The sequence below is a fragment of the Astyanax mexicanus genome, chromosome 18 (assembly GCF_023375975.1).
Source record: "Astyanax mexicanus isolate ESR-SI-001 chromosome 18, AstMex3_surface, whole genome shotgun sequence".
Classification (NCBI taxonomy): Eukaryota; Metazoa; Chordata; class Actinopteri; order Characiformes; family Acestrorhamphidae; genus Astyanax; species Astyanax mexicanus.
Genome location: NC_064425.1, coordinates 42,537,439 through 42,564,434, shown reverse-complemented (window position 1 = coordinate 42,564,434; position 26,996 = coordinate 42,537,439). Strand labels below are relative to the sequence as shown.

General features: G+C 38.4%; 1 protein-coding gene and 1 long non-coding RNA gene across 4 annotated transcripts in view; one reads left to right on the top strand and one right to left on the bottom strand.

Moving 5' to 3' along the window:
* fndc3ba (fibronectin type III domain containing 3Ba) overlaps positions 1 to 25,126 on the top strand; it is a 121,924-nt gene extending 96,798 nt beyond the window's left edge. Inside the window, exons 20-26 of the mRNA XM_049467293.1 lie at positions 1,373 to 1,486; positions 1,599 to 1,748; positions 3,703 to 3,983; positions 10,782 to 10,997; positions 16,464 to 16,630; positions 17,321 to 17,448; positions 21,716 to 25,126. Coding sequence (XP_049323250.1) covers positions 1,373 to 1,486; positions 1,599 to 1,748; positions 3,703 to 3,983; positions 10,782 to 10,997; positions 16,464 to 16,630; positions 17,321 to 17,448; positions 21,716 to 22,027 — 1,368 coding nt within the window. The 3' untranslated portion in view covers positions 22,028 to 25,126. The remainder of the gene's footprint in view (positions 1 to 1,372; positions 1,487 to 1,598; positions 1,749 to 3,702; positions 3,984 to 10,781; positions 10,998 to 16,463; positions 16,631 to 17,320; positions 17,449 to 21,715) is intronic.
* Positions 25,127 to 25,712: 586 nt separating this feature from the next.
* On the bottom strand, positions 25,713 to 26,334 carry LOC111197534 (uncharacterized). Of its 3 annotated transcripts, none has more exons than XR_007425352.1 (4): positions 26,158 to 26,213; positions 26,079 to 26,122; positions 25,947 to 26,017; positions 25,713 to 25,794 (listed from the first exon to the last, which is right to left on the bottom strand). It is a non-coding gene; the product is annotated as an uncharacterized LOC111197534 (long non-coding RNA). The 3 variants fall into 3 exon arrangements; XR_007425353.1 differs by having other exon boundaries at positions 26,175 to 26,210; XR_007425354.1 differs by lacking the exons at positions 26,079 to 26,122; positions 26,158 to 26,213 and adding an exon at positions 26,293 to 26,334 and having other exon boundaries at positions 25,947 to 26,007.
* Between the last annotated feature and the right edge of the window lie 662 nt (positions 26,335 to 26,996).

The window sequence follows — 26,996 nt, the reverse complement described above, 5'->3', positions numbered from 1 at the left end:
CAAATATCAATCTGATCCGAGAGTAAGCATAATGATGTGATTAATCATGATTATTATTATTAAGCATAAATCTGTAATTTCTCTGCCAGTTCAGAGAAACAACAGAAAACAAACAGAGAACTGAGGACTAGAGCGATGTGAATTCAGAGAGTGTGTGTGTGTGTGTGTGTGTGTGTGCGCTGAGAAAGGCCACAGTGATGTTAATCTGCAGCTTTGTTTACCGTTTTTATTTGATCATGGCGAGATCCCAGGCGAGAGTAAACTTTAAGAGCTCCGAGTCCGAGACGGCCCAAACGTGCTCCGAGTTTCTGATGAACCGGGTCCGCTTTCAGAACTTCCCCATCTGCATATGTGGTTCTACCCTACCCTAAAGCTAATGACTGTAAAAAAACATAAATGGCATGTAGGGCTTTAAGATAAATCACAGTTGATTTTTATCACTATGTGAGCATTAGACCTATCACAGGTTCAATGGCCTAGGGATGCCATAGCCAACTGTCAAGTGTCTGGGAGTCTTAAGCCCTATCTGGATGGGATTAGTTTCTCAGGGGGTTCTGGCGTAATTTTCTCTTTTATGGGTGTCCTCTGTGATTTTATTCCCGTCTGTAATGTAAGTGTATGTGTTTTACTCAGACGTCCTCTGAGAAAATTTCTGTTTTTCTCTGAACTCCGTGGTCCTCCTGTAATTTTACTCCCATTCAGACACATATCTGAGTTTCATCTCCTCGCGTTTAATAACATAGCTATTTGTCCACTGCCGCGCACCATAATTAGAGTAAACTTTTGGGGCACGTTTCCACGGAGATCTACGTAAAACACAACAACAAGCGGAAATAGAGGAGCTACTGAACGCGATGTGATCGAAAAAAAAAAATAATAATAACTCACTGGTCCTCCTGTTTTTTTTTTTATCGCGTTCCAAATCACTAAGTTAACGATTAGTCAACAATGAAATTTGTAGTCGACAAATTAAATAATCAACACTGGCAATTATATCGACCAATCATTGGAGCCCTAGTGGTGATCTGATCAGATCTGCCTAATCCTAAATATCAACCAATACCAACACGATCAAAGTATCTTGCTGAAAATAGTCCATTTCTAATCCAATTAACTTAATTCTGATCATCAACGAATTCTGATCTAATCTGATGTTTTATGATAAACACCGAAAAAGCTCATGGCATCATGTGCGATTTGATGGAAGAAATTATGCGGGCTGTTTTCTCATTAAAAAACGTATGTTAATGGGTGGAGCTACACATCATACTGCAACCAGCCAGCAGAGGCACTAGACCTGTGGTGGAGTCACTGTTGAGAGATATAGAGCAAAAAGAGCCCTTTTTCTGACCTCTATCTCTCTCCTGTACAGTACGGTGCTTTCTCAGAACCCACAGAAGTGACCACTGCAGCGGGTCCTCCGGGCCAGTGTGGGGCGCCAACCCTCACACTCACCTCCAATACCTGTGTGCTGGTCAGCTGGGAGGTAAAGACACTCACTGGCCACTTTATTAGAAACACCCACCAACCATATCATGCATCGAATCACTGGCCACTTTATTTGAAACCCGTACGTCCTTGTGATGTTTCTGATTTAGAACCCGGAGAGTTCGGGAGCGGATATCTCGGAGTTCCGGCTGGAGTGGAGTCGGGATCAGGAGCCGATGGAGCTGATCTACAGCGGAGTCGATACACAGTGTGAAATCTCCAGCCTAACCCCAGCTACACACTACTGCTGCAGACTACAGGTAAAGAACACCACCTACACCACACAGAGGCGGAGCCACAGACACTCATTAGTGTAAATATATATTAATAACACTCTAAATGTAGGTATTGTGATATTATACACAGAGGAGGCGGAGCTACAGTCTCTCATTAAGGGCAATATGTATACAGCTCCTGGATAAAAGTAAGACCACTTAAAAATAATACATTTCTTTGATCGTACCAAATTGAAAACCTCTGGAATATAATCAAGAGGAAGATGGATTTTTGCACCAGGAGTAAAGCAGCATAAAGTTATCCAAAAGCAGTGTGTAAGACTGGTGGAGGAGAACATGATGCCAAGATGCATGAAAAAAACTGTGATTAAAAAAACAGGATTATTTTACCAAATATTGATTTCTGAACTCTTAAAACTTTATTTTTATCTTTTTTGTTATTTCAGCCATTTCTCATTTTCTGCAAATAAAAGCTCTAAATGACTGAATATTTTTATTTGGAATTTGGGAGAAGTGTTGTCTGTAGTTTATAGAATAAAACAACAATGTTCATTTTACTCAAACATAAACCAATAAATAGCAAAATCAGAGAAACTGATTCAGAAACTGAAGTGTTCTCTTAATTCTTTCCAGAGCTGTATATATTAATAACACTCTAAATGTAGGTATAGTGATATTATACACTGAGACAGAGCTGCAGTCTGAGGAAGCAGACAGTATAATTATTATGAGGAAGAGTGATGTTAGGTTTTAATCAGAAGAGGAATAGAAGCGCTCTGTCCGCTGGGGAGATAACGAGCTCTGTAACGATGAGACAGTGGAAGGTTTAAGGTTTTGGGTTTGAGAAAATGAACTCTGTGGCTTTTATCTTCATTAAAGCTCTTCCCTCTGTCTCTTCCCGCTCTGCTGAACTCCAGCAGCAGCTACATGCTAAAGCAGCGCGATCCTCTCTGCTTATTAATTCTGTGAAGAGCGGCTCTGGTCAGGAGTCATTACCATCCTGCAGACGAGACGGAGCTGACTGATCACAGCTACATGCTGTAATACTGTCAGATTTAACCCTCACAGCGCAGGAGCACGCTGAAATTTGTTTTTGTGACATGACTCATAAGCATATGAGTAATAATAATTTATGATATTTATACATTTCAAAGCATTTTAGAGGATGTCCACTCATACAGTATACACAAGTAAACTGAAATTCCCTACAGGAGGCAATCTCTGAAACTCAACTTTGAATTTAAATAATTTAATTTCCTTTTTCATTTACCTTTTTTTTTTCTTTTATAATTGTTTTATTTTTGTATTAATGTATTTTGTCCTATATTGTACTTTTCTACTTCTACTTCATTTAATTTTTATTCAGTCTTTTTATTTTCATTTTGCTAGTTATTTGCTTTGCATTCTTCTCATCATTATTAAGTTCTTCTTCGCATAAAAGATTATTTTTCTATAATCATCCTTTTTTATTATTCTGATATTATATATAACATAGTTGTGTTTTATCTTGTCTACTTATCCTTTTAGATCGAGTTATTATTTAAATCTTATTTTTTATTTTTTTTGTATTTTTTTTTTATTTTTTTTTATCTAGCTTCTCATTTGTGTTTAGCCTGATTTGAAAATTGAAAATCAATTCAAAAATGGAATCAGATGAACCTGGCATAACAGACGCCTGTGCTGTAGAGCATCAGAATGGCAGCAATACATTTGGGAGAGAGCGCCATCTACCCAACCAGAGAGAGTAAGGCCACCGTCTGTTCTGTGCTCTCTCGGACTCCGGCTGCTGATAGAGCCTCAGCCTGGATTAATGCAATCTCTAGCCTAACGTGAAAAATGAGTGTAATGAACTAATCTAATGTAACCTGAGTAGCTGCTATTAATAAACTCTCATCATAAATCGACTGAATTCAGTAGATTTCATTCCTCCAGTATGTATTTTCTCTCTCTCTCTCTCTCTCTCTCTCTCTCTTTTCAGGCGGTTAATCAGGCCGGTGTCGGGCCATACAGCGAGCAGGTCAGCCTTCACACTCCGGCCACGGTGCCGGACGTGGTCTCAGGTCTGTGTGTTCTAGAGTACGACCCCACCGCTAGCGGCCTCTACGCCCCCTCCACCTGCCTGCCGCTGAAGTGGGAGGAGCCTTGCAGCAACGGAGCTGAAATCAGCTGCTACACCCTCACACTGGGGGAGCTGACCGTTCAGCTCGACACATCCTCCTGCCACCTGCTGCAGCACCTACAGCCAGACACTGAGTACAGGTACATACACCTGCCTCATCGCTGTCAGATATCAGTGTAGGCTTCATTCTCACTCCTGCAGGAGTGCCTCCTGCCAACGGTGACGAGTAATTTACAAAAAAATACAGTATAAGAATATAGAATTTATTTACAGTACATTAATATAAAATAGGGTTGCAATCTTAGCAGAGTTTCAAGCATCAAATAAGCACTTAATAAAAATGATATTAATATTTGAGTATACATATATAGTATACATATACAGTGACGTCAATTGAGGCTTTGACCACGTTGTTCACCATGGCTTTGACCATGCCATTAATTGTAGTGATGCCCATGTCATTGCCCGTGGCATCATCTGTGTTGTCATCCGTAGCATTGAACATGTAATTGCCTGTGTCCTTGCTCATGATGTTGCCCGTAGCAATAACAGTGTCGTTGCCTGTGTCATTGTTCATAGCATTGACCATGACACTGTCCGTGTCATTGCCTGTTTCGTTGCCTGTGTCATTGACCGTAGCATTGACCATGTTGTTGTCCGTAGCATTGCCTGTGTCATTGCCTGTGTCATTGCCTGTGTCATTGCCTGTGTCATTGCCTGTGTCATTGCCTGTGTCATTGCCCATAGCATTGACTGTGTCGTTGTCCATAGCATTGACCATGTTAATGTCCATAGCATCGTCTGTGTCATTGCCCGAGTTGTTGTCCGTAGCACTGACAGTGTCATTGCCTGTGTCATTGCCTGTCATTGCCTGTGTCATTGCCTCTCTCATTGTCCATAGCATTAGCTGTGTCATTGTCTATAGCATTAACTGTGTCATTGTCCATAGCATTAATTGTGTCATTGTTCAAAGCATTAACAGTGTCATTGTCTATAGCACTGGCGGTGTCGTTGCCCTGAGTCGTTGCCCTGTGTCATTGTTTGTAGCATTGACCCTTTCACTGTTCATGTTGTAGCTTGTGTCGTTGCCTCTGTCATTGCCTCTGTCATTGCCCATAGCATTGACTGTGTCGTTGTCTGTAACATTGACCATGTCATGGCCCTTGTTGTTGTCCATAGCATCGACACTGCTGTTGACCATTTCATTGACCGTGTCATTGCCTGCGTCATTGACCGTGTCTTTGCCCGTGTCTTTGCCCGTGTCTTTGCCCATAGCATTGACCACGTTATTGTCTGTGTCATTGTGCATAGCATTAAGCGTTGTGTTGACTGTAGCTTTGAGCGTGTCGTTGTCCATATCATTCCGCGTGTGGTTGTGCATAGCATTGCCCATGTTATTGACCATAGCATTAAATGTGTCATTGTCTGTCATTGAGTGTGTTGTTGTCTGTATTGTTGTCTGTAGCATTGTCCATGTTATTGACCTTAGCACTGAATGTTGTTGTCCGTGTCTTTGCTCGTGGCATTTCCCAGTACTCTGGATCTGAAGCCAGCAGGTGTTCAGTACTGGTGATGCCACTAATGTCCTTGTGGGCCTGCAGCTGAATGAATTAGCATTTTTATGAGTGTGTAGAATGCGTTTCCTGTCCCGACTCTGGAGCGCTGATGTTCCGAAGCCTCTGCAGTTTTGGGCTGTTAGCTCTCCATCTCATTTGCATAATGGCTGAGGTTATGGGTTAATGTGGAAAAGGAGAGTCTTCCATATGATCTTCATCAAACTTGATCCAGAGTTTCCCACGGAGCAGCAGGGGGATTAAATCCAGGCTGACAGGGACGGGTTTCTCATCGCTTCACGTCTCGTTTGATGATTATTGTTTGTTTTTTGTTTGTTGTTGTTCTGTAATTAAACATGTAGGCATTTCATTTTCTAACCAATCAGCACTGATCTGTGCGAGCTGTCCGTGTCCGGAGGTGCAGGGAGCCGGACGCTGTTATCTCTCAGATGACTGGTGTCACTTACTGACTCTTCTGACACAGGCTAATCAGATATGATCAGACTGTCTCTGCAAGGTCAAAGTCTGCACTTCATTCATCAGGTTTTTACTTAAAATCAAAGCAAAAAAATGGCTTTTAATGTACTTGTTGTATTTATTTTTTTTTGTTTTTTAAACTCTGACTCAAATAGCACACATATTTAACTGTTTAAAACAACAACAAAAAAGCTTTACTTGATTTTTTCTACTAGATTTATAATCTGAAGATGGTTAAAAAACTCTTTTTTCATTTAAAAAGCATGTTAAAAAGCAAGTCCACTAATTCCTTTAATTATCTCTAAAGAAAGTCTTAATTTAAAATAAATGGTTGACTGCATGTTCAAATAATTGATATTTATGACTAAAAAAATCATTTCAATTAATGACACTAATTCCTGTTGCTGGAACTTACTCCTGTTACTGGCTTTCAATACTGTTACTTTTTATGTTTTGAGTAACAGGAATGATTTTTTTTTTTTTAGCAGAGAATTAGCAGAAACATGAATAATAGCTAAACGGCGGCTATGCTAATAGCATGAGGACACTGAGCACATTCTAGTTATTTTTCCCAAATTTGCATATTAAAAATGAACAAGTAAGATGTAAGAATTAATGTAGGTAACAGGAGTGAGTGTTGAGATTGAGCTCCTCAGTTATAGTTACAATAAGATCAAACATACAGACTAAAAACTAATAAGGGAACTTAATTTTGGTCTTCCCATGATCTTCAGAAGAACCAGCTGATGTCACTTCCTGTTGTAGATGTTTCAGATTATCAGAGGTAATGTGTTACGGTAACAGGACTGAGTGAAACCCAGGGACACGACTAAAATGTGTATTTTAACTTAAATATTATGGATTTATTATACTTTTTTTTTTATTAAAGCATAGATGGGATTTGGATTCACACAAAAATGTTTTATAGTAAAGTTTATAGTTAGAGTATAGAGCGGGGAGAGGTAACAAGTGCTATTTCTTCAGTGTATTAAGTAGTTTTTATTAATATTTTGTAATTACATATCTTTTTTTTTTTTTGCAATAAGGTCAATGTACAAGATACAATGCTTTATAATAAAATGTATTATAAAGTTATTTTGTGTGCACATTTATACATATAATTTACTGGGGACAGAAATGGCACCCATTCGCTGGAGTGGCCCATTTACCAATTGTTCTTGTTTAATCTAGATACACCAAAATACCAACCAAAATATCGCCAACATACAACAAAAGTCCAGGAAGAGAGCTAGAAGCTATTAGCATTTAGGTGCAGGTGGGTTTTGAGCTTGGTGTTCTGAACTGAAGGCAGAGTTCTAATAGTCATGATTCTCCACTGGAGCCAAAAATAATAAGAATAGAAAATGTCTTGTTTTTTATTATTAGCCGCAGAGTCAGGACTGATGCTCCATCCGGCTGATGGTGTCTGTGGTCATTAGCTCGGCCGCTGTAATGAAATCTGAGGAAAGGTTAGAGTGTGTTCTGGTTTCAGATAAATGTCAAACACACTGACGTTTAGCTCAGCTTCACCTTCAGATCCGCTCCCAGATCCGTCCGCAGATTACTCTCAGAACTCATTAATCTATTTATAGAGTCCAGGACCTCCGAACTGCGCCCTCAGAACAGCATCAGGAGGAACGCTCTTCAGGCTTTGAGGAACAGGAAGGAATGTGGAGAACTGCAGCCTCTTTAGGGTTCATACAGTTTTTAACCAAGACATTTTCATGACTTTTACATGTCCTATCCAAGCCTTCAAGGTAAATTTTCATGCCAATACGGTTGTTAAACATCAGTGCAGACATGGACAATAAAACCAAAAATCAACTAAAACTATAATTAAAATTGATTACAGTAGGCCTAAAATTAATTTGATTAAAAAAAAACATTTCTTTAAGCAATGTTGACCCAATTTGTTTATAATAAAATGAGTGGCAGGGCTAAATTACTGAATTAACTCTGAGCTGATGTATTTGTCAGCTCAAAATAGCTTTTTTTCCATCGTTAGATAAAAGAAGAAAAAACACAAAGCTTTGTAGATTGCAAATTTCCATGACTTTTCCATTTTTTTCTGGATATTTTTATTTTTCCAAAACTTATCCAGGCCTGGAAATTGCTATTTGAAAATTCCATGAATTTTCCAGGTTTTTTATGACCATACAAACCCTGCTTCCTTAATGGGTGTGGTTTAAGAAAGAATGTTAATGATATTAAGTTCCCACAAATAGAAGTGTCTAAGTGTACTATTAGTACTATTTAGTCTGGCTAAATCAGACTCGTTTGGACAGGTGCGAACTCTTTTTTTAGACCAAAACAGCTGCACCAATGCACTTAAGAGGAAGGGGTCTCAGTCCAATCCCAAAAAAAAGTTGAGAGAATGTGGTAAAAAGGTGATCAGACTTCGATCCGACCCGACTATCAGCTGTATTCCACCTGTTTATGCTATTTGGCTGTTCAGGTGCAGTTTAACCTGATTTAATAACTAGACAATTACTACTATTAGCTACTAACTAATGCCATCTCTGCTGCAGCTCCATGATAAACTACACTGAAATATGTGCTAGACCAGAACACAGAACCTTCTTCCTGTATTTACTTTATTAACCCCGCCCCAGACAGCTTCATCCAATGTGACCAATGCCCTTCTGATTTACCTTCTGTGAAATAGTCAATGGGTTTGAAGTGCTGAAAGAAGGTGTGAAAATCAGAAACTAGCATAAAGTAATATGATTGCGTGTGGCTTTAAGCACAATTGATTATAAAACTTTTATAAGTGGGTGTCTTGACTTCCTGTAGTGTTTCACAGTCTGTCAGATAAAGACTGTGGATCATATGAACATTATAGAGCATTATAGACCGCCCCCTACACTTCCTGTGGTGTATTACAGTCTGTTAGAATGAGCGTGTGCATCGTATGAACATTATAAAGCATTATAGAGCGCCCCCTACACTTTCTGTTGGATTGTACAAACATTATAGAGCACCCCCTATGCTTTTTATAGTGTATTACAGTCTGTCAGATAGAGATTGTGGGTCATATGGACATTATAGAGCATTATAGAGCGCCCCCTACACTTTCTGTAGTGCATTACAGTCTGTTAGAATGAGTGTGTGGATCATATGAATGTTATAGAGCATTATAAAGTTATAAAGATTCTCATTATTCAATTATAATACTCAGTTTTGTTTTTGTCAGCGGTAAGGAGAAGGTCAGGCTGCTCAAGAGCACATAACTCAGCGATTAGTGATTCACTCCATCATGTCCCTTTGTGTAGCGGAAAACAATCGTTCAGCTACTTACCGTCAGACTTTTAATTCATATCTGCTGCTGTTATAATGGTATCTATTTTTCTTTTATTACACTCCCAGCTCAGGACAGTTCACCTGTGCCCGCTGTTATTCTCCTCCGTCTACGCTGCAGCGGAGCTAATGAATGCACTGTTTCCAGAAGAGAGATTTTTATTTGTTTTCAAATTAATTAACTCACAATTAAAGCGCTTTTTAAAAGGTTCCGGCGCATTATGGATTCCCTCGGTGCTGGAACTCGCTAATGGGTTATCGATTACAGCCGTAAAACTGAGAGATTACCTTTTGTTTTTTTGCTGTTGCTTCTCCTTAATCAAAACAAACACCGCTTGTTAGCATGCTAATAAATGCAGCTAGTCCATTCTTCAGTGACTAATATAAGCACATAATTCTTTATTCCCTGATGGTGCTGACATTTAGTGGGATATGCTTTATTTACTGCTGTAAAAAAAAAACAACAAAACCTGTTAAATGCCACCGCAGCATCTCATGAGAATCACAAATGTGGAATAAAGTTATTTTAAAGCATTTAAGAAGAAATTACCAGCTTTCTGTAGAGTATTACAGTCTGTCAGAACAAGTGTGTGGATTATTTAAACATTGTTGAGCATAATAGAGCGCCCCCGATTTATCATGTAGTGTATTACAGTCTGTCAGAATGAGTGTGTAGGTCTTTTGAACATTATAGAGCATAATAGAGCTCCCCCTATTCATCATGTAGTGTATTACAGTCTGTCAGAATAAATGTGTGGATTATTTTAACATTGTTAAGCATAATAGAGCGCCCCCTATTTATCAGGTAGTGTATTACAGTCTGTCAGAATGAGTGTGTAGGTCATTTGAACGTTATAGAGCATTATAGAGCGCCCCCTATGCTTCCTGTAGTGTAATAGAGTCTGTCAGAATAAGAATGTGGATCATATGACCATTATAGAGCATACAGTGTGTGGATCATTTGAACATTGTTAAGCATTATAGAGCACCGCCTGTACTTCCTGTAGTGTATTACAGTCTTTTAGAATAAAAGTGTGGATCATATGAACATTCTAGGGCACTATAGAGCGCCCCCTGTACTTCCTATGGCATATTATAGCCTGTCAAAATTGAGCGTGTGGATCATATGAATATTATAAAGCATTATAGAGCGCCCCCTGCTTATCCTATAGTGTTTTACAGTCCGTCAGAATGAGCGTGTGGATCATATGAACATTATAGAGCATTATAGAGCTTCCCCTACACTTTGTCTAATGTATTATAGTCTGTCAGATAGAGAATGTAAATCATATGAACATTATAGAGCATTATAGAGCGCTCCTTACTTATCCTGTAGTGTATTACAGTCTGTCAGAATGAGAGTGTGGATCATATAAGCATTATAGAGCGCCCCCTATTTATCCTGTATTGTATTACAGTTTGTCAGAATGAGCGAGTGAATCATTTGAACGTTATAGAGCATTATAAAGCACCCCCTCTCTACTGATTTCTGCAGAGTATTACAGTCTGTCAGAATGAGAGTGTGGATCATATTAAAATAATGTTATGAGCATTATAGATTAATTATGTATATGCTCTGTGTGTGTGTGTGTGTGTGTGTGTGTGTGGTAGTGTGCAGATCCAGGCAGTGAATGCAGTTGGTTCTGGTCCATTATGCCCCCCTCTGCTGGCCCGGACTAAACCCCTGCCCCCCCTGCCCCCTCGCCTCGAGTGCAGCGCTGCCGGACCCCAGAGCCTCAAACTGAAGTGGGGGGACGCCAACATCACCAAAGGTCAGCTGGGGGACGAGATGCTCTACAACCTGCAAATGGAGGACAAGAACCACAGGTGAGCTCGTTTAGATGGATGGATGAAGTCATTTATTCCTTTATTGATTATAAAGGGAATTTATTATACATCAGAACTGGGCAATATATCAATTAATATTTTATCGTGATACATATATGACTATATGCTTTAATAAGAATATCAGGGATATTATCAGTACGTTTCATTTTATCATTAAAAGTGTAATAAAAATCACTGTACAGTTCATGAAACAGTATTTGAATAGCATAATAGTTGAAGGTTTTTTTTTTTTTGTATGTTTTTTATTTCCAGTTGGGTTTCGACAGCCCCTATAAACACTAAAAGTGCGAAAATAAAACACACATCTGTTTATTGTGACGTCACAATAAGGAAACCTACATAGAACCGCTCTGGCTCCACCTCTCATCCATCAACTCCCACAAGAGCACAACACAAAGATCTGATATTTTGGTCATTTTGGTTAAGAAGCTCAGACAGTACAGAACAGAATTAGCCAGCAGACTTCGTCTGAGGAAGGGATCTATACCTACTGGCTGTGGCATATCAGCATAAAGAAAAATGTTTGTACTTTCAAATAATAAACAGTTATGTGCTTCTGTCGCAGTTAGCATGATCTAGCTTGGTCATATTTTACCATTTAGCACAAGCTAACGCTAATGTGTCGTAAATGCTCAGCAGAAACATGGCCAGAGCCCTTAAACAGCTCATTCTGAAAGGGACTGAAACTGAAAATAGTTTTGTATAGCCCATATTCTAATTGTGTGAAATAAGGAATAACATGTTTCCTCTAAATATTGTAATATAATATATATATATATATATTTTTTTTTTTAACCATATCATCAAGCTCTATTGGCACAATGGTTATATAAACCAAGGTTGGTATCTATACTGTTCAAATCAATATCAGAATTATATATTGTGTTGACAGAAATGAATAAACACTGTATATAGTGATGTAAATTGTGGCCATTTCGTCCAGCCCTATAACTTAATAAACATTATTATACACCAAATTTATATACCAAAAAATAATTATATATACCTAAATATTATATTCACTATATACACAAATGATACTTGTTCAAGGAGGCACAAATAAGAGCTAATGAAAGTAATGAATAAGATTTGTTCATACAAATTCGTATATAAATAAATAAAAATGAAATAGACTAGATTTATAATTTAGATTTATTTAGTTTTATTTGAGTTGTAACATATTGCAGGTTTACAGTGTCTGTAATCACTCATACGTCTGTGTACCGTCACCTGATCCGGGTTGACCTGTGTTGTAGGGATGTTGCGGGGTCTGACCTGTGGAGCTGGAACAGCTGCATGTTACCTGATGTAATTGATGCTGGTAGTTGTTTTTCTTGGCAGAGCCGCTCTGTTGGCAGCGCCAGGGGAGCGGGCATCGGGACGGGCAGATGGGTTCTGATGGAGGATAATTAGCACCCAGCCGGGCCGTCTGAAAGTATTTCAGTCAATTTAAACGCTCGTAATTCTCTCATTACTGCAGTTAACCTGAGATACAGGGTCAGGAGAGGTCAGCGCAGTCTGCAGCGCATTTAACCTACATCAGTTTATTTAGCCACACCCATTATACAGCCTACTGTAGTTCGGCTCCACCCATTCAGCCTACAGCAGTTTATTTAGCCACACCTTTTAGACTTGATTAGTTTATTTAGTTCCACCCATTCAGCCTACAGCAGTTTATTTAGCCCTCTCCATTATACGGTCTACTGTAGTTTGGCTCCACCTGTTAAGCCTAAATCAGTTTATTTGGTCCCACCCATTAGCCTACTGTAGTTCGTCTCCAACCATTTAGCTTACTGTAGTTCGGCTCCAACCTTTCAGCCTACAGCAGATAGTTTAGCCCCACCCATTATACAGCCCACTGTAGTTTGACCTCACCTATTCTACCGACTGTAGTTTAACTCCACCCATTCATCCTACATCAGTTTAGCCCCATCCATTATTCGGCTTACTGTAGTTTGACCCCACCCATTCAGCCTACATCGGTTTATTTAGCCACACCCTTTCAGCCTACATCAGTTTATTTAGCCACACCCATTCAGCCTACATCTTTTTATTTGACCCCGCCCATTCAGCCAAAATCAGTTTATTTGGTCCCACCCATTATTCAGTCTTCTGTAGTTCGGCTCCATTCATTCAGCCTACAGCTGTTTTTTTAGCCCCACTCATTTGGCCTGCAACTGTGTAGCCCCGCCCTTTCATGCTACTGTAGTTCAGCTTCACCTATTCATTCTAGAGCAAATTATTTAACCCCACTTATTCAGCCTACTGCTGTTTAGCCCCACCCATTTAGCCTACATCAGTTTATTTAGCCACACCCATTTAACCTACATCAGTTTATTTAGCCACACACTTTTAGCCTACAGCAGTTTATTTACCACATCCATTCAGCCTGAAACATTTGAACCCCATCCTTTCAACCTACCGTATTTCAGCTCAACCCATTCAGTCAACAGCAGTTTAGCCCTGCCCATTCAGCCTACAGTAGTTTAGCCCCACCCATTCAGCCTACAGTAGTTTATTTAGCCCCGCCCATTCAGCCTGCTGCAGTTTAGCCCCACCCATTCAGCCTACAGTAGTTTAGCCCTGATCATTCACCCTACATCAATTTATTTACCCCCACCCATTTAGTTTACAGCAGCTTAGCATTATGAATTATGCTGTATCCCTAGTAAATGGATTCATAGGAAGTGTTACCTACAATTGTTTTGAACAATGATAACAAGAATACACTAAGCTCTTAATTTAGTCAAATTTAAAAATGATTTTTATCATGTATCTTGTTGTTTGTGGTGTAATCAGAGGAACATTGATAAAAGGATGAGCTTCAAAGGTCTTTCACACAGATAAACTGATTTATTTTTGATCCTGCCAAAAAATTAGAGCTTTTTTTAATCAGATCAGAACAGTCACTGTGTCTGTGTTGATGCCATCTGGGTGATTAGTGCTCTGATTGGTGTGCATTAGCTTTTATAAGCGGTTTGTGTTTTTAGATAAATTATAAGCGATGGCTGCGAGTGATTCAGGTACTTAATCAAAATTAGCGTGGGGTGGAACGTTAATCCCGGCCGGACGCTGAAATAAATGCGTGGAGATCTGCTTTTAGCTCTAGTTACACAAGTGAACATCTCTCGCTGCATTTCATTTGTAAATCAAGGGAGCAGAGTCTGGAGGAAGAGTGGAGAGACACACAGTCCAAACTGCTCGAGGTCTAGTGTGAAGTTTCTACAATCAGTGATGGTTTGGATAAAGAGACATGTCTGTCATCTGCTGGTGTTGATCCACTGTGTTTTATTATCAAGTCTAAAGTCAGTGCAGTTTTGTTTTCCCACTAAATCTTACAGCACTTTATGCTTCCCTCTGCTACTGACAACTTTTATGAAGATGAGGATTTCATTTTCCAGCAGGATTTGGTCATGTATTATATTCTAATATTATAAGACACGGATTTTTTTAATGGAATTACTAAAATGATATTTTTTTTCTTTTGTGTGCAATCTTAATTTTATATTGCTTTTCGACACTTTAATTTCATTTTTTTCTTTTTCCTTTTCATTTGTAATTTTATTTACTCTCTATATTTAATTTTAATTGTTTTCCTGCATATAGTTTTGTATTAATTTATATGATATTATTTTTTAAATATAATATATTTTAAATTATATTATTTTTTTATATTCGTTTATTTTTTTATTAAATTACTAAAATAAAGTAACTTTTAAAATAATATTCAGATTTTTTAAGATGGGCCTATATTTATTATTTTATAATTGTACTTTGTTTTTTTTGGAGTGCATTTTTGATTTTATATCACTTTTCAATGCTTTAAATCACTTTTGTCTTTTTTTCTCTTTTACTCGATATATTTAATTTTTATTGTTTTCCCGCATATAGTTTTATATTCTTTTTACATAATTTTTTATTTATTTAAGTCTGTCTCACTCTCTCAATCTGTCTCATTTTTTTTGGGGGGGGGGGGTTTAAATATATTATTTCTTATTTATTATATTCTCAATCCTTTCTTTTGTATAATACACAGCTACATTGTAAATGAAGGTCACCCTCGGTGTATTTCCACTTTAAATAAAGGTTGATGGATTGACTGATTAAGCTGCAATTAAAGCCAAAGTGCCGTTACTGAAAACTGCACAGCGTCCGCCGACCCCAGAAACACAAGCTGCCATTATTCCGGCGTTTTCTCTCTCCAGTGATCCTGCCGGAGTGCCGGGATTTGATTTATATCAGCGTAGATCAGATCACTGCACTTTAATACGTTATCAGATCTGCTGTGAGAAATACTGAACCTCTATACTGCTGATTTATACACAGACAATTCTTCACCCACAACAGACTGAGAAACAAATCAGCTGAATATAAAAGTCCCCCCGGTTTCCTCCTCACCCTGTACACAGTCAGTGAGCACAGGTTAAATATCCGTTGGTGCTTCAGTTTTAGTGCTGGAGCTGCAATTAATATTTTAGATCTGGATTTTATTTTCCGGCAGGATTGGCACACTGCCCACACTGCTCACACTGCCGAAAGTACCAATTGTGTGTGTGTGTGTGTGTGTGTGTATATACATAATATTCTAATATACTGAGACACCGATTTTTTTTACTGAATTACTGAAATTAAGTAACTTTTCAAAAATAATCTATTTTTTTATATGGACCTGTATTTATTATTTTATAATTTATACTTTTTTTGGTGTGTGCATTCTTAATTTCATATCGCTTTTCGACGCTTTAATTTCAGTTTTTCCTTTTTATCTGTATTTGTAATTTTATTTACTGTTTTTCTGCATATAGTTTTATATTTATTTTACATTATATTATTTTTTTGTATAATATATATTTTTTATATAATATTGTTTTATATTAATTTTATATATTATATTTTATATTATAATTTTACATTTATATTATCATCACATTAAAGGAGCAATAAGTGCTGTGCAGTGCGTCTTTGTGTGTGTGTGTTTTTTATGAGTGAGGGTGTACGAGCACTGGGAGCACCTATAGAAATGGACTCTGATGATTGGCTGTTGTCAGGGTTTTAATCAGTCAGTGGAGCTCCTGTGTTTTCCACCACCAAAATATATAGAAACACACCAGAACTTTACCTGAACACACCTCACTTCCAGACCACCACACCCATCAGTGTAGATTTATAACTAAATTTCCTGAACGCTATTTTAACAGCGCAGGCGCAAGGTGTGAAAATAGACTGTTGACGGGGTGTAAGATAGCAAAGAGCATCACAACGCACTTTGTGTTGATAAAAAAAATAATGCAGGACAAATAATGCTGCTGTGAAAAAGCCCTATGAAGGAAGGTTTAGCTGAGTCAAGGGGGTGGTGCACCATTCTACAAGGAATTGCTGGCTACCATAATGTATTTTTTAAAGGCATTTTGTAGGTTGATGTTTTTTTATTGCTATTTATTTTAGATTTGCAACCATCTACAGAGGCCCAAGCCACACTTTCAAGGTCCAGCGACTGGTAGAGTCCAGCAGCTACAGCTTCAGGATCCAGGCTGTCAGCGACGCTGGAGAAGGAACTTTCTCAGACGTTCACACTTTCAGCACCACCAAGTCCGTCCCACCTGTACTTAAAGGTAAGCACAGTCTTCCAGATTGAACTTGTGTATCATTATACTTCCTGTAGTGTATTACACTCTGTCACAATAAGAGTATGGATCATATGAACATTATAGGGCATTATAGAGCACCCACTATAATTCCTGTAGTGTCTTACAGTCTATTATAATGAGTGCATAGATCATATGAACATTATAGAGCATTATAGAGTTCCCCCTACACTTCCTGTAGTGTATTACAGTCTTTCAGAATGAGCTTGTGGATCATATGAACATTGTAGAGTATTATAAAGCATCATCGATGTTTCTTGTAGTGTATTACAGTCTTTCAGAATGTATGCGTGGATCATATAAACATTATAGAGCAACATAGAGCATCCTCTACATTTCTCTAGTTTATAACAGTCTGTCAGAATGAGTGTGTGGATCGTATGAACATTATAGAGCATTATAGAGCACCCCCTACACTTCCTGTAGGGTACTACAGTCTGTCAGAATGAGTGTATGGATCATATGAACATTATAGAGCTTTATAGAGCACCCCCTACCCTTCCTGTAGTGTATTACAGTCTGTCAGAATGAGTGTGTGGATCATATGAACATTATAGAGCACATTTTAAATATGTAACAAATTAACATAATGGTGATGTCAGTAAGTAATTAGTCAATGTGTTGTTACATATCTGATTGTGTTTCTCTGCATTGCAGCACCCAAAGTGTTACAGATTGAGGGAAGCCTGTGTGAGGTCACATGGGAAAGCATTCCTCCAATGAGAGGAGATCCAGTCAGCTACGTTCTCCAGGTGTTAATTGGGAGAGAGTCTGAATACAAACAGGTGAGATACAGCTAATCATTAAAAAAATATCCAACAAGGTGGTTGCTATGGGGTCTCGGGTGGTTGCTCAGGTGTTTTCAGGTGGTTTCTTTGGTATTCACGGTTATTGCCATGTTGTTGATTAAAGTATTGATTAGTACATGGTGTTCGTAAATGTTTTTTTATTGTATATTAGGTGGTTGCTATAGTGTTGCTAGGTGGTTACTACTTTATCTAAGGCAGTTACAATGATCCAACAATGACCCAACCAGGAAAATCCAGTCACTGGCCACTTTATTAGAAACACCTACCTAACTCCTTGTGCTTTCACTCCTTGGTCGCTTTATTAGAAACAGCTACCTCTTAGATATACTTGTAATGCTAAACCACCAACATGAGGTACCACAGCAACCACATAGCAACAGCAAAAACATGTGACACTATAATAACATTATAGAAATCCCCTCCCACCACTCTAGCACACGGTAGCACCCATCTCGCATCCAGAAATTGGCTACCCTAGCAACTTCCCAGCATACACCATAGCAACCACCTAAAACACTTAGAATTACCATAGCAACCACCTGAGATACAATAACAACCACATTTTTCAACACAATAGCAACAATAAAATCAAAACAATCACTTAGCAACAACATGACAACAACCATGAATACCAAAGTGTCCGCTTGGCAACACCTGAGCAACCACCTGAAACGTCATAGCAGACACCTTGAGACAAACCACCTGGCAACCATTTAGCAACCAAATTCCTTTTTGAAAATAGAGCTATTTTCTAATCAGAAACACCAACCAGGTGCTTCTCATTGATAACAGGATGCAGAAAGGTGTGTGTGTGTCAGTGTGTGTGTCAGTGCGACTGCAGTCTGAGACAGCAGCTATTCTTTAAGTTCACACTCACTCACACACACACTCTCTCACACACACACACACACTCACACACACAGATGGGAGGAGGAAACTGAGGCTGGCAGGATGATGCCAGCTGACAGATGGGTCTGTGTGGGTAGGGTGAGTAGCCCCGCCCCCTTCAGCCCTGTATATCTTTTCATCAGATCCCGCAGAACCCAACACTTCACCTGACACTCCTTCATCTGAGATGTTCTAGATAAAGGAGTAGAACAGAGAGCGCAGTTCCTGCGTGACTGCAGAACACAAGTGTTGCTGTGACATAGGGGATGGTTGCTAGGGTATTAGTGCTTGGTGGTTGCTACAGTGTTGCAGTAGTTTTTAGTTAGTTGCTAGATGGCTGCTAACAGTTATTGCTTGCTAAAGTGTGGCTAGGTGGTTTCTAAGGTGTCACTAGGTGGATGCTGAGGTTTTGCTGTAGGTTGATCTATGCCCAGATTTCACATTATGGAGCAACTTAAAAGATTTTATAAAAGACACAAATGAGTAAAGTCCCTCATCAGGGCAAATATATGTATATATCAATGACACTTTAAATGTAGGTATTGTAATATTATACATTGAGAAGCAGGGAGCTACAGTGTCTCATTAGGGTGAATACAGCTCTGGGAAAAAAAAAGACATCACTTAAAAATTACGAGTTTCTTAGATTTTGACCAAATTGAAAACCTCTGGAATATAATCAAAAGGAAGATGGATGATCACAAACCATCAAACCACCAAACTGAACTGCTTGAATTTTTACACCAGGAGTAAAGCAGCATAAAGTTATCCAAAAGCAGTGTGTAAGACTGGTGGAGGAGAAGAACATGATGCCAAGATGCATGAAAAAAACTGTGATTAAAAACAAACCAGGGTTATTCCACCAAATATTGATTATTTCTGAACTCTTAAAACTTTATGAATATGAACTTGTTGTTTTCTTTGCATTATTTGAGGTCTGAAAGCTCTGCATCTTTTTTTTTTGTTATTTCAGCCATTTCTCATTTTCTGCAAATAAATAAAAGATTTGGAATTTGGGAGAAATGTTGTTTGTAGTTTATAGAATAAAACAACAAATTTCATTTTACTCAAACATAAACCTATAAATAGCTAAATCAGAGAAATTGATTTAGAAACCGAAGTGCTCTTTTAATTTTTTATTTATTTATTTTTCAGAGCTGTATGCTAAACACACTTTAAATTTAGGTACTGTAATATTTTACACTGAGGAGGAGGAGCTACAGATGGATGGAGATGATGTACAGCAGTGTTTTATCTGATCTCCTGCAGGAAATGAAGGTGTTTAGAGGGAGATCTTGGATTTCTGTCCTCGGCCCGGCGGCTATAATACAAACACACCAGTAATATTCCAGAGATCGTCAGGTTAAGGATTAGAGTCAATCTCAGAGCTTTTATTAAAGCGATAGATCATCCACACGTCCCCTCTCCACACTCTTCTCTTAACCCATAATGTAAACCATCAGTCGGGATGTATCTGCTCTTTTATCAAAAAATGAAAAAGGGATAGAATTCATGTTTAAATTCAACATATTAACCATCCTCACAGCTACAATCCCTCATCCTCCCTGCCTGACAAGTTCATTATTCCTCTATTAATAGTGATTTTAATTATTTGGGTTTTTACAAGTCAGTGGTGTAACACTGTTACTGGTTTGTGAATGTGCTATGAGTCGGTGGAAAAACAATGTGGAATTTGTTAAAAGTCAGTGGTGTAACAGTGTGGTAAGCATCACAGCTCACTTGTGAAATGTAGCAGTTTGGAATGTAATACAGGTCAGTGGTGTAGCACTGGAATGTGTTACAGGTCAGTGGTGTAGCAGTTTGGAATGTATTACAGGTCAGTGGTGTAGCAGTTTGGAATGTATTACAGGTCAGTGGTGTAGCAGTTTGGAATGTATTACAGGTCAGTGGTGTTTTAGTGTAGAATGGTTGTGGGTCAGTGGTGTAGCAGTGTGAAATGTGTTAGGGGTCAGTGGTGTAGCAGTTTGGAATGTATTACAGGTCAGTGGTGTATCAGTGTGAAATGTGTTAGAGGTCAGTGGTGTAGCAGTTTGGAATGTATTACAGGTCAGTGGTGTATCAGTGTGAAATGTGTTAGAGGTCAGTGGTGTATCAGTGTGAAATGTGTTACAGGTCAGTGGTGTATCAGTGTGAAATGTGTTAGAGGTCAGTGGTGTAGCAGTTTGGAATGTATTACAGGTCAGTGGTGTTTTAGTGTAGAATGGTTGTGGTGTATCAGTGTGAAATGTGTTAGAGGTCAGTGGTGTAGCAGTTTGGAATGTATTACAGGTCAGTGGTGTAGCAGTTTGGAATGTATTACAGGTCAGTGGTGTATCAGTGTGAAATGTGTTAGAGGTCAGTGGTGTATCAGTGTGAAATGTGTTACAGGTCAGTGGTGTATCAGTGTGAAATGTGTTAGAGGTCAGTGGTGTAGCAGTTTGGAATGTATTACAGGTCAGTGGTGTTTTAGTGTAGAATGGTTGTGGGTCAGTGGTGTAGCAGTGTGAAATGTGTTAGAGGTCAGTGGTGTAGCAGTTTGGAATGTATTACAGGTCAGTGGTGTTTTAGTGTAGAATGGTTGTGGGTCAGTGGTGTATCAGTGTGAAATGTGTTAGAGGTCAGTGGTGTAGCAGTTTGGAATGTATTACAGGTCAGTGGTGTATCAGTGTGAAATGTGTTACAGGTCAGTGGTGTATCAGTGTGAAATGTGTTAGAGGTCAGTGGTGTAGCAGTTTGGAATGTATTACAGATCAGTGGTGTAGCAGTTTGGAATGTATTACAGGTCAGTGGTGTAGCAGTTTGGAATGTATTACAGATCAGTGGTGTAGCAGTTTGGAATGTATTACAGGTCAGTGGTGTATCAGTGTGAAATGTGTTAGAGGTCAGTGGTGTAGCAGTGTACAATGTGTTACAGATCAGTGGTGTAACAGTGTACAATGTGTTACAGCTCAATAGAGTAATTGTTTGTAATGATTACAGTGTGAAATGTATTACAGGTCAGTGGTGTATCAGTGTAAAATGTGTCAGAGGTCAGTGGTGTAGCAGTTTGAAATGTATTACAGGTCAGTGGTGGTTAAGTGTAGAATGGTTGTGGGTCAGTGGTGTAACAGTGTGAAATGTGTTACAGAACTGTGGTGTGTCAGTGTGGAATGTGTTATAGGTCAGTGGTGTAACACTATAGAATGTCTTACAATGGAGTTATAGTGTAGAATTGATATGGGTCAGTAGTGTGACTGTGTGAAGTGTGTTGTGGGACTAGCTATTGGTTAATACAATGGTGTAACAGTTTGGAATACTTTACGATATGTCAGTGATGTAACAGTCTCTCTCTCTCTCTCTCTCTCTCTCTCTGTAGGTGTATAAGGGTGAGGCCACAGTTTTTCAGATCTCAGGCCTGCAGTGGAACACAGATTACCGGTTCCGTGTGTTCGTGTGTCGGAAGTGTTTGGACAGCGCTCAGGAGCTTTGCGGACCCCAGAGCCCCCCCACACCCTTCACACTCCGCAGAGCTGAGCTACCGGCGCTCGAGGACACGCCCACCAGCAAGACGGGCAAAGCGGTGGGCATCGCGGGCACAGACGAGCGCGTCGCCGCCCTGCTGGTGGGAGCGTTCAGCGCACTGTCCTTCGTCATCGCGTTCATGGTGGAATATTTATTCATGAAGTGAGTGAGTGAGTGGAACGGTACAGAGCCGGCCAGCACCGCACAGAGTACACTATAGTCCAGATAGCCAGCGGCTCAGAGAGACACAGCAGACATAGCTTTTCTGCCTTTTTTATGCAAATGAGCATGTTATTATTGGTTGGTTTGCTAAACTAACTTAATATATATATACAATTATTGTACATTGTTATTAAAGGCCAATTTCTCAGTAACTGATGTCAATTATTTACTATAATTCATTATAATTCATTGCAGGTCGGAATACTTCAGACTACTATGAATTAGTCATAATATAAAACAATGTAGTCATTGTGTTATTAAGTTATGGCAGTGTAATAAAGCCATTAGACTTTAAAAATAAAGTGTTCATATTTGGAACAACGTCTAAAAAACATGAACTAATAAACAAAATTCAAATGATATTTTTGTCCATAAATATCTAAAAAAATCTTAATACAAGGACAGGATCGATGCTGTTGTGTTATAGTGATGTTCTGAAGGTGATGCAGTTTTTAGTTCTTGGTGGGGTTTTTGTTTAACATGGTTTAACATAGACTCACTATAAATACTGGTGCTTGATTGTGTCTGTTAATTTATCACGTTTTTCACTATTTAAATAAAATTATGTTTGATAGTCATCCATTAATATTTGCTCAGCTTTTTTCTACTTTTGTTTTTTTTTTCTTCAAGTGCCTTTTTGTCACTATGCCTATTCATTACAACTATATACTCAATTTATGGAAATTTTCGTTTTGTTTGGTCATATTTACTGTCAGATCCATAAATATTGGATAATGAAATGCTTACAAAAGCATGTGATTTCATGTCTCAAATACTGTTTTTTCATGTCACAAATCACTTTTTTGTTAAGTGACACTGTCTTTATACTTGCACATTATAATTATATACTTATTATTATTATTATTTTTTCACAAACTGGAATAAAATATGAGTTTCCGTCAAGTTTCCCTCACCGGGGCTAAAGTAGCATTAGCCGCTAACCACTATTTCCCCATTCAGAGATGAGTATTATCAGCCTGTAGCCTACTGCTAACCCTGGTTAGGACTGCTGCAGCAGCATTAGCATTAGCCACACACCGCGCTAAGCTAGCGGTTAGCTGCTAATGCCACTGCTCCAGCCTTAGTGCTGGAGAATTTCGGGAATCTAAGCTTACTGTAAATAAACAGAAGCTCTTAACTCACCCAAATAAAAAGGTTTCAGGAGAGAAATTTGTGTAGATTAACGTCCAGCACTCGATTAACTTAAAAGAAAGTATTTTTTATTACAGTTTTGTTTACTTAGCTTAGCTTTACCTAACTTGGTTAGCTGGTTAGCTTGCATTATCTCGCATAATTTTAACAGCTCGAAAGCAATTGGAACATTTGTTATAACAAGGCATTTGGGCAAATCTGGCCCTATAAATACTTTTTAGTCAATTTTCCATTTTTTTTTTGAGGCTGTATAACAGGAGGAGGTAATGTATAGAAAGGCTTTAATCCTGAACAGTTGTAACAGATGCAATATAAGCATTACAAACATAGTCTCACTGTCCAAATACTTATGGATCTGACTATATTTTTGCAGAAATCAATAAAAATATTTGGGCTGTAAAAGAATCTAATGATTTAACTGGTTGATTGATTGGTTTACACGAAGAAGATTTAATGTAATATTACATTTAAGGCTTTTTTTCTCTCTATAAAACATGCCATATAAAAATTATGATATTATAACATTTTCATGGGCTGCCAATATCAACCAATTTTATCGGCTGACTGATATATCGGTCAGTTCCTGTGCAGCGGGTAAAGTGTAATGTTATCCTCAACACCTTATATAATTACGTGGAGCCTTTTATATACTAAATAGACTTTGGTGCTTTAACGACTAATTATTTTGTGGCGATATTGATAAAAATCTATATTGGCCATCGATATTGAACGATTTTCATCTGGCTTTTAAATCGATCAGGTCCTGTGGAGCAGATATATTGAATGGTAATCATCAAGGCAATCAAACAAACCATATGTAAATGTTTTTCTACTTTAATGGCAGATGCTGATATTTATAAAAAGTCATGGCCTGGCAATATCAACCAATGTTATCGTCTGAACAATATATCGGTCAGGTTTGAACAGATATAATGCAACTTTATCCTCAAGGCATTTTTATGTATAAAACAAACCATATAAAACTAGCTTTGGTGCTTTAATGGCAGATTTATTTTTTTTGCCGTTATTAATAAAAACTATGGGCTGTAACCTATATCGACCGATTTTATCGGCTGACTGATATATCGGTTGAGTTCTGTGGAGCAGGTATAATGTACTGTTATTTTCGGTGCCATTTTTTTTTTATATATATATAAAACAGACCATATAAAAATATATTTGGTGCTTCAATGGCAGAATTGTTTTTTTGTAAATGTCAATAAAATTCCACGGGCTGCCGATATTGATGACAGTATCGGTGTACTGATATATCGTTCGGGTCCTGTGGAGCAGGTATAGCTGATTATTTAGGGGGTTTGATGAAGGTACAGTGTAGTTTATAGCTAATAGATGTTATACTAGTTATTATTAGTTATTGTGACTATTAGTTATAGTATTTACACTTTTCTTTTTAATTATTCATACAAATGATTTTTTAATAGATATAATAGATTACATTTATATATGTTTATTAATTTTTGACTGGTCAAGAAAACAAGCTCATTTGCATAAGAAAAAAAAAACAGAAAAGCTTACTTTCTCTTTCCCTTTCTCTCTTTCTCTTGCTCTCTCGAAATCAATCGCTTGGATTTTTTTTTTTTTTTTTGCATATATGAACAGGCGCTGGTTGGGATGCTGTGTTAGTGTGTGTTTATCTACATAAATGTTTCCTGTTATTTTTGATCATTATTGCTGTAATTGGGATCTATTTTACAGATATTTACACTTTATAATAAATATTATTATAGTATAGCTTTAATGTTGCTATAGTGTAAACATCATGAAAATATCCAGCATATCAGTTATTTCTTTTTCTTGTTTTTTTTTTGTTTTTTTTTGTTTTTTTTTTTCCAATTTTGGCTTGTGTTTAAGTCTAAAAGTAAACAGCTGTGTGTGTATACACTAAATCACATTTTATTACTAAGGGTGATCTTAAAAAAGCTAGTTGCAATCCTCATGTGGTTTACATGATGCTGCTATTCTGTCTGTTTAATGTTTTCTTAAAAAAAAGAGAAAAAATTGAGTAGAATCAGTTATATATTATATATAAACATATACTATATGAACTATATATATATATATATATATAGTGTGTGTGTGTGTGTGTGTGCATCTATAAGATTCTATAGAGGTTATTAATAGATATAATCTCGAGGTTTGAAGTAGACGTCTTCTCTGGTGGTGTCTCACAGTTTATGGTGCTTTGTGTCTGATCTGAGGTCAGTACTGGACTTCAGTGGACGTTCATTTATGCGTTATTTTATATTTAACTCGCTGTTCGGTTGGGAAACGTACTTCACGCAAGAACGCAAACGCTACACCTGTCATCACCCCCTCACCTGTCATCACCCCCTCACCTGTCATCACCCCCTCACCTGTCATCACCCCCTCACCTGTCATCACCCCTCATCTGTATGCACCTCTCACCTGTTATCACCTGTCATCACCCCTCACTTGTCATCACCCCTCACTTGTCATCACCCCTCACTTGTCATCACCCCTCACCTGTATTCACCTCTCACCTGTTATCACCTGTCATCCCCCCTCACCTGTTATCACCTGTTATCAACTGTCATCACCCCTCACCTGTCATCACCCCTCATCTGTATGCACCTCTCACCTGTTATCATCACCCCTCACCTGTCATCACCCCTCATCTGTATGCACCTCTCACCTGTTAGCACCTGTCATCCCCCCTCACCTATTATCACCTGTTATCAGCTGTCATCACCCCTCACCTGTCATCACCCCTCATCTGTATGCACCTCTCACCTGTTATCACCTGTCATCACTCCTCACCTGTCATCACCCCTCATCTGTATGCACCTCTCACCTGTTATCACCTGTCATCACCCCTCACCTGTCATCACCCCTCACTTGTCATCACCTCATCTGTATGCACCTCTCACCTGTTATCATCACCCCTCACTTGTCATCACCCCTCACCTGTATCCACCTCTCACCTGTTATCGCCTTCCCCCCTCACCTGATATCACCTGTTATCAACTGTCATCACCCCTCACCTGTCATCACCCCTCATCTGTATGCACCTCTCACCTGTTAGCACCTGTCATCACCCCTCACCTGTATAAGCAGTCTGTTATAAAATACTGTGGGCACTTGAAATAAATCTCCACCTAAGACCCTGTAGCACCTCCATCAGCTCACTCGATCCAAAGAGTCTCCTCACGATTCTTTCAGTTTCTTTGTTTGTCTGTTGTTTTTTTTTTTAAAGGGGAATAATTAAAGGGAGTGTACGAGGGTGTGGCTTGTTTTACCTTAGCCCCGCCCCTTCACCTCTGATTGACAAGCCTGTTTTGTACCTCAGGGACATGAACTTTCTGGAGGTGAAGAAATAAGTACTCTGTGTATGTTTGTGTTCTGTGTTTCGAATCAATAGGGAATCGATTTTAAATATAAAATTATAATAAAATAAAAAAAGGACTAAAAAATGTAAAAACTTAGTCTAGCCTCTCGCCTGCCTTCGTCTTTTATTATCACGCGTTTATTTTTTATTGCTAGATTGTTTCTCTTCGCCGAGAGCCGTGCCTTCGCTCAGATTTGTGTCCGTAAGCAAAAAATCGTTTACTTCGTAGCTCAGAAATACTTTTGCCAAAGTTATCGGGACAGTACGGTATCCTCACGTCGTAGGTTTATTTATACGTTATTTTGCAGACAGTACTTTACATGCCAATACAGTGCAATCATCGTTTATTTATTTTAAAGAAATTAAGAGAAGTGTAGTTATGTACTATTTTTTT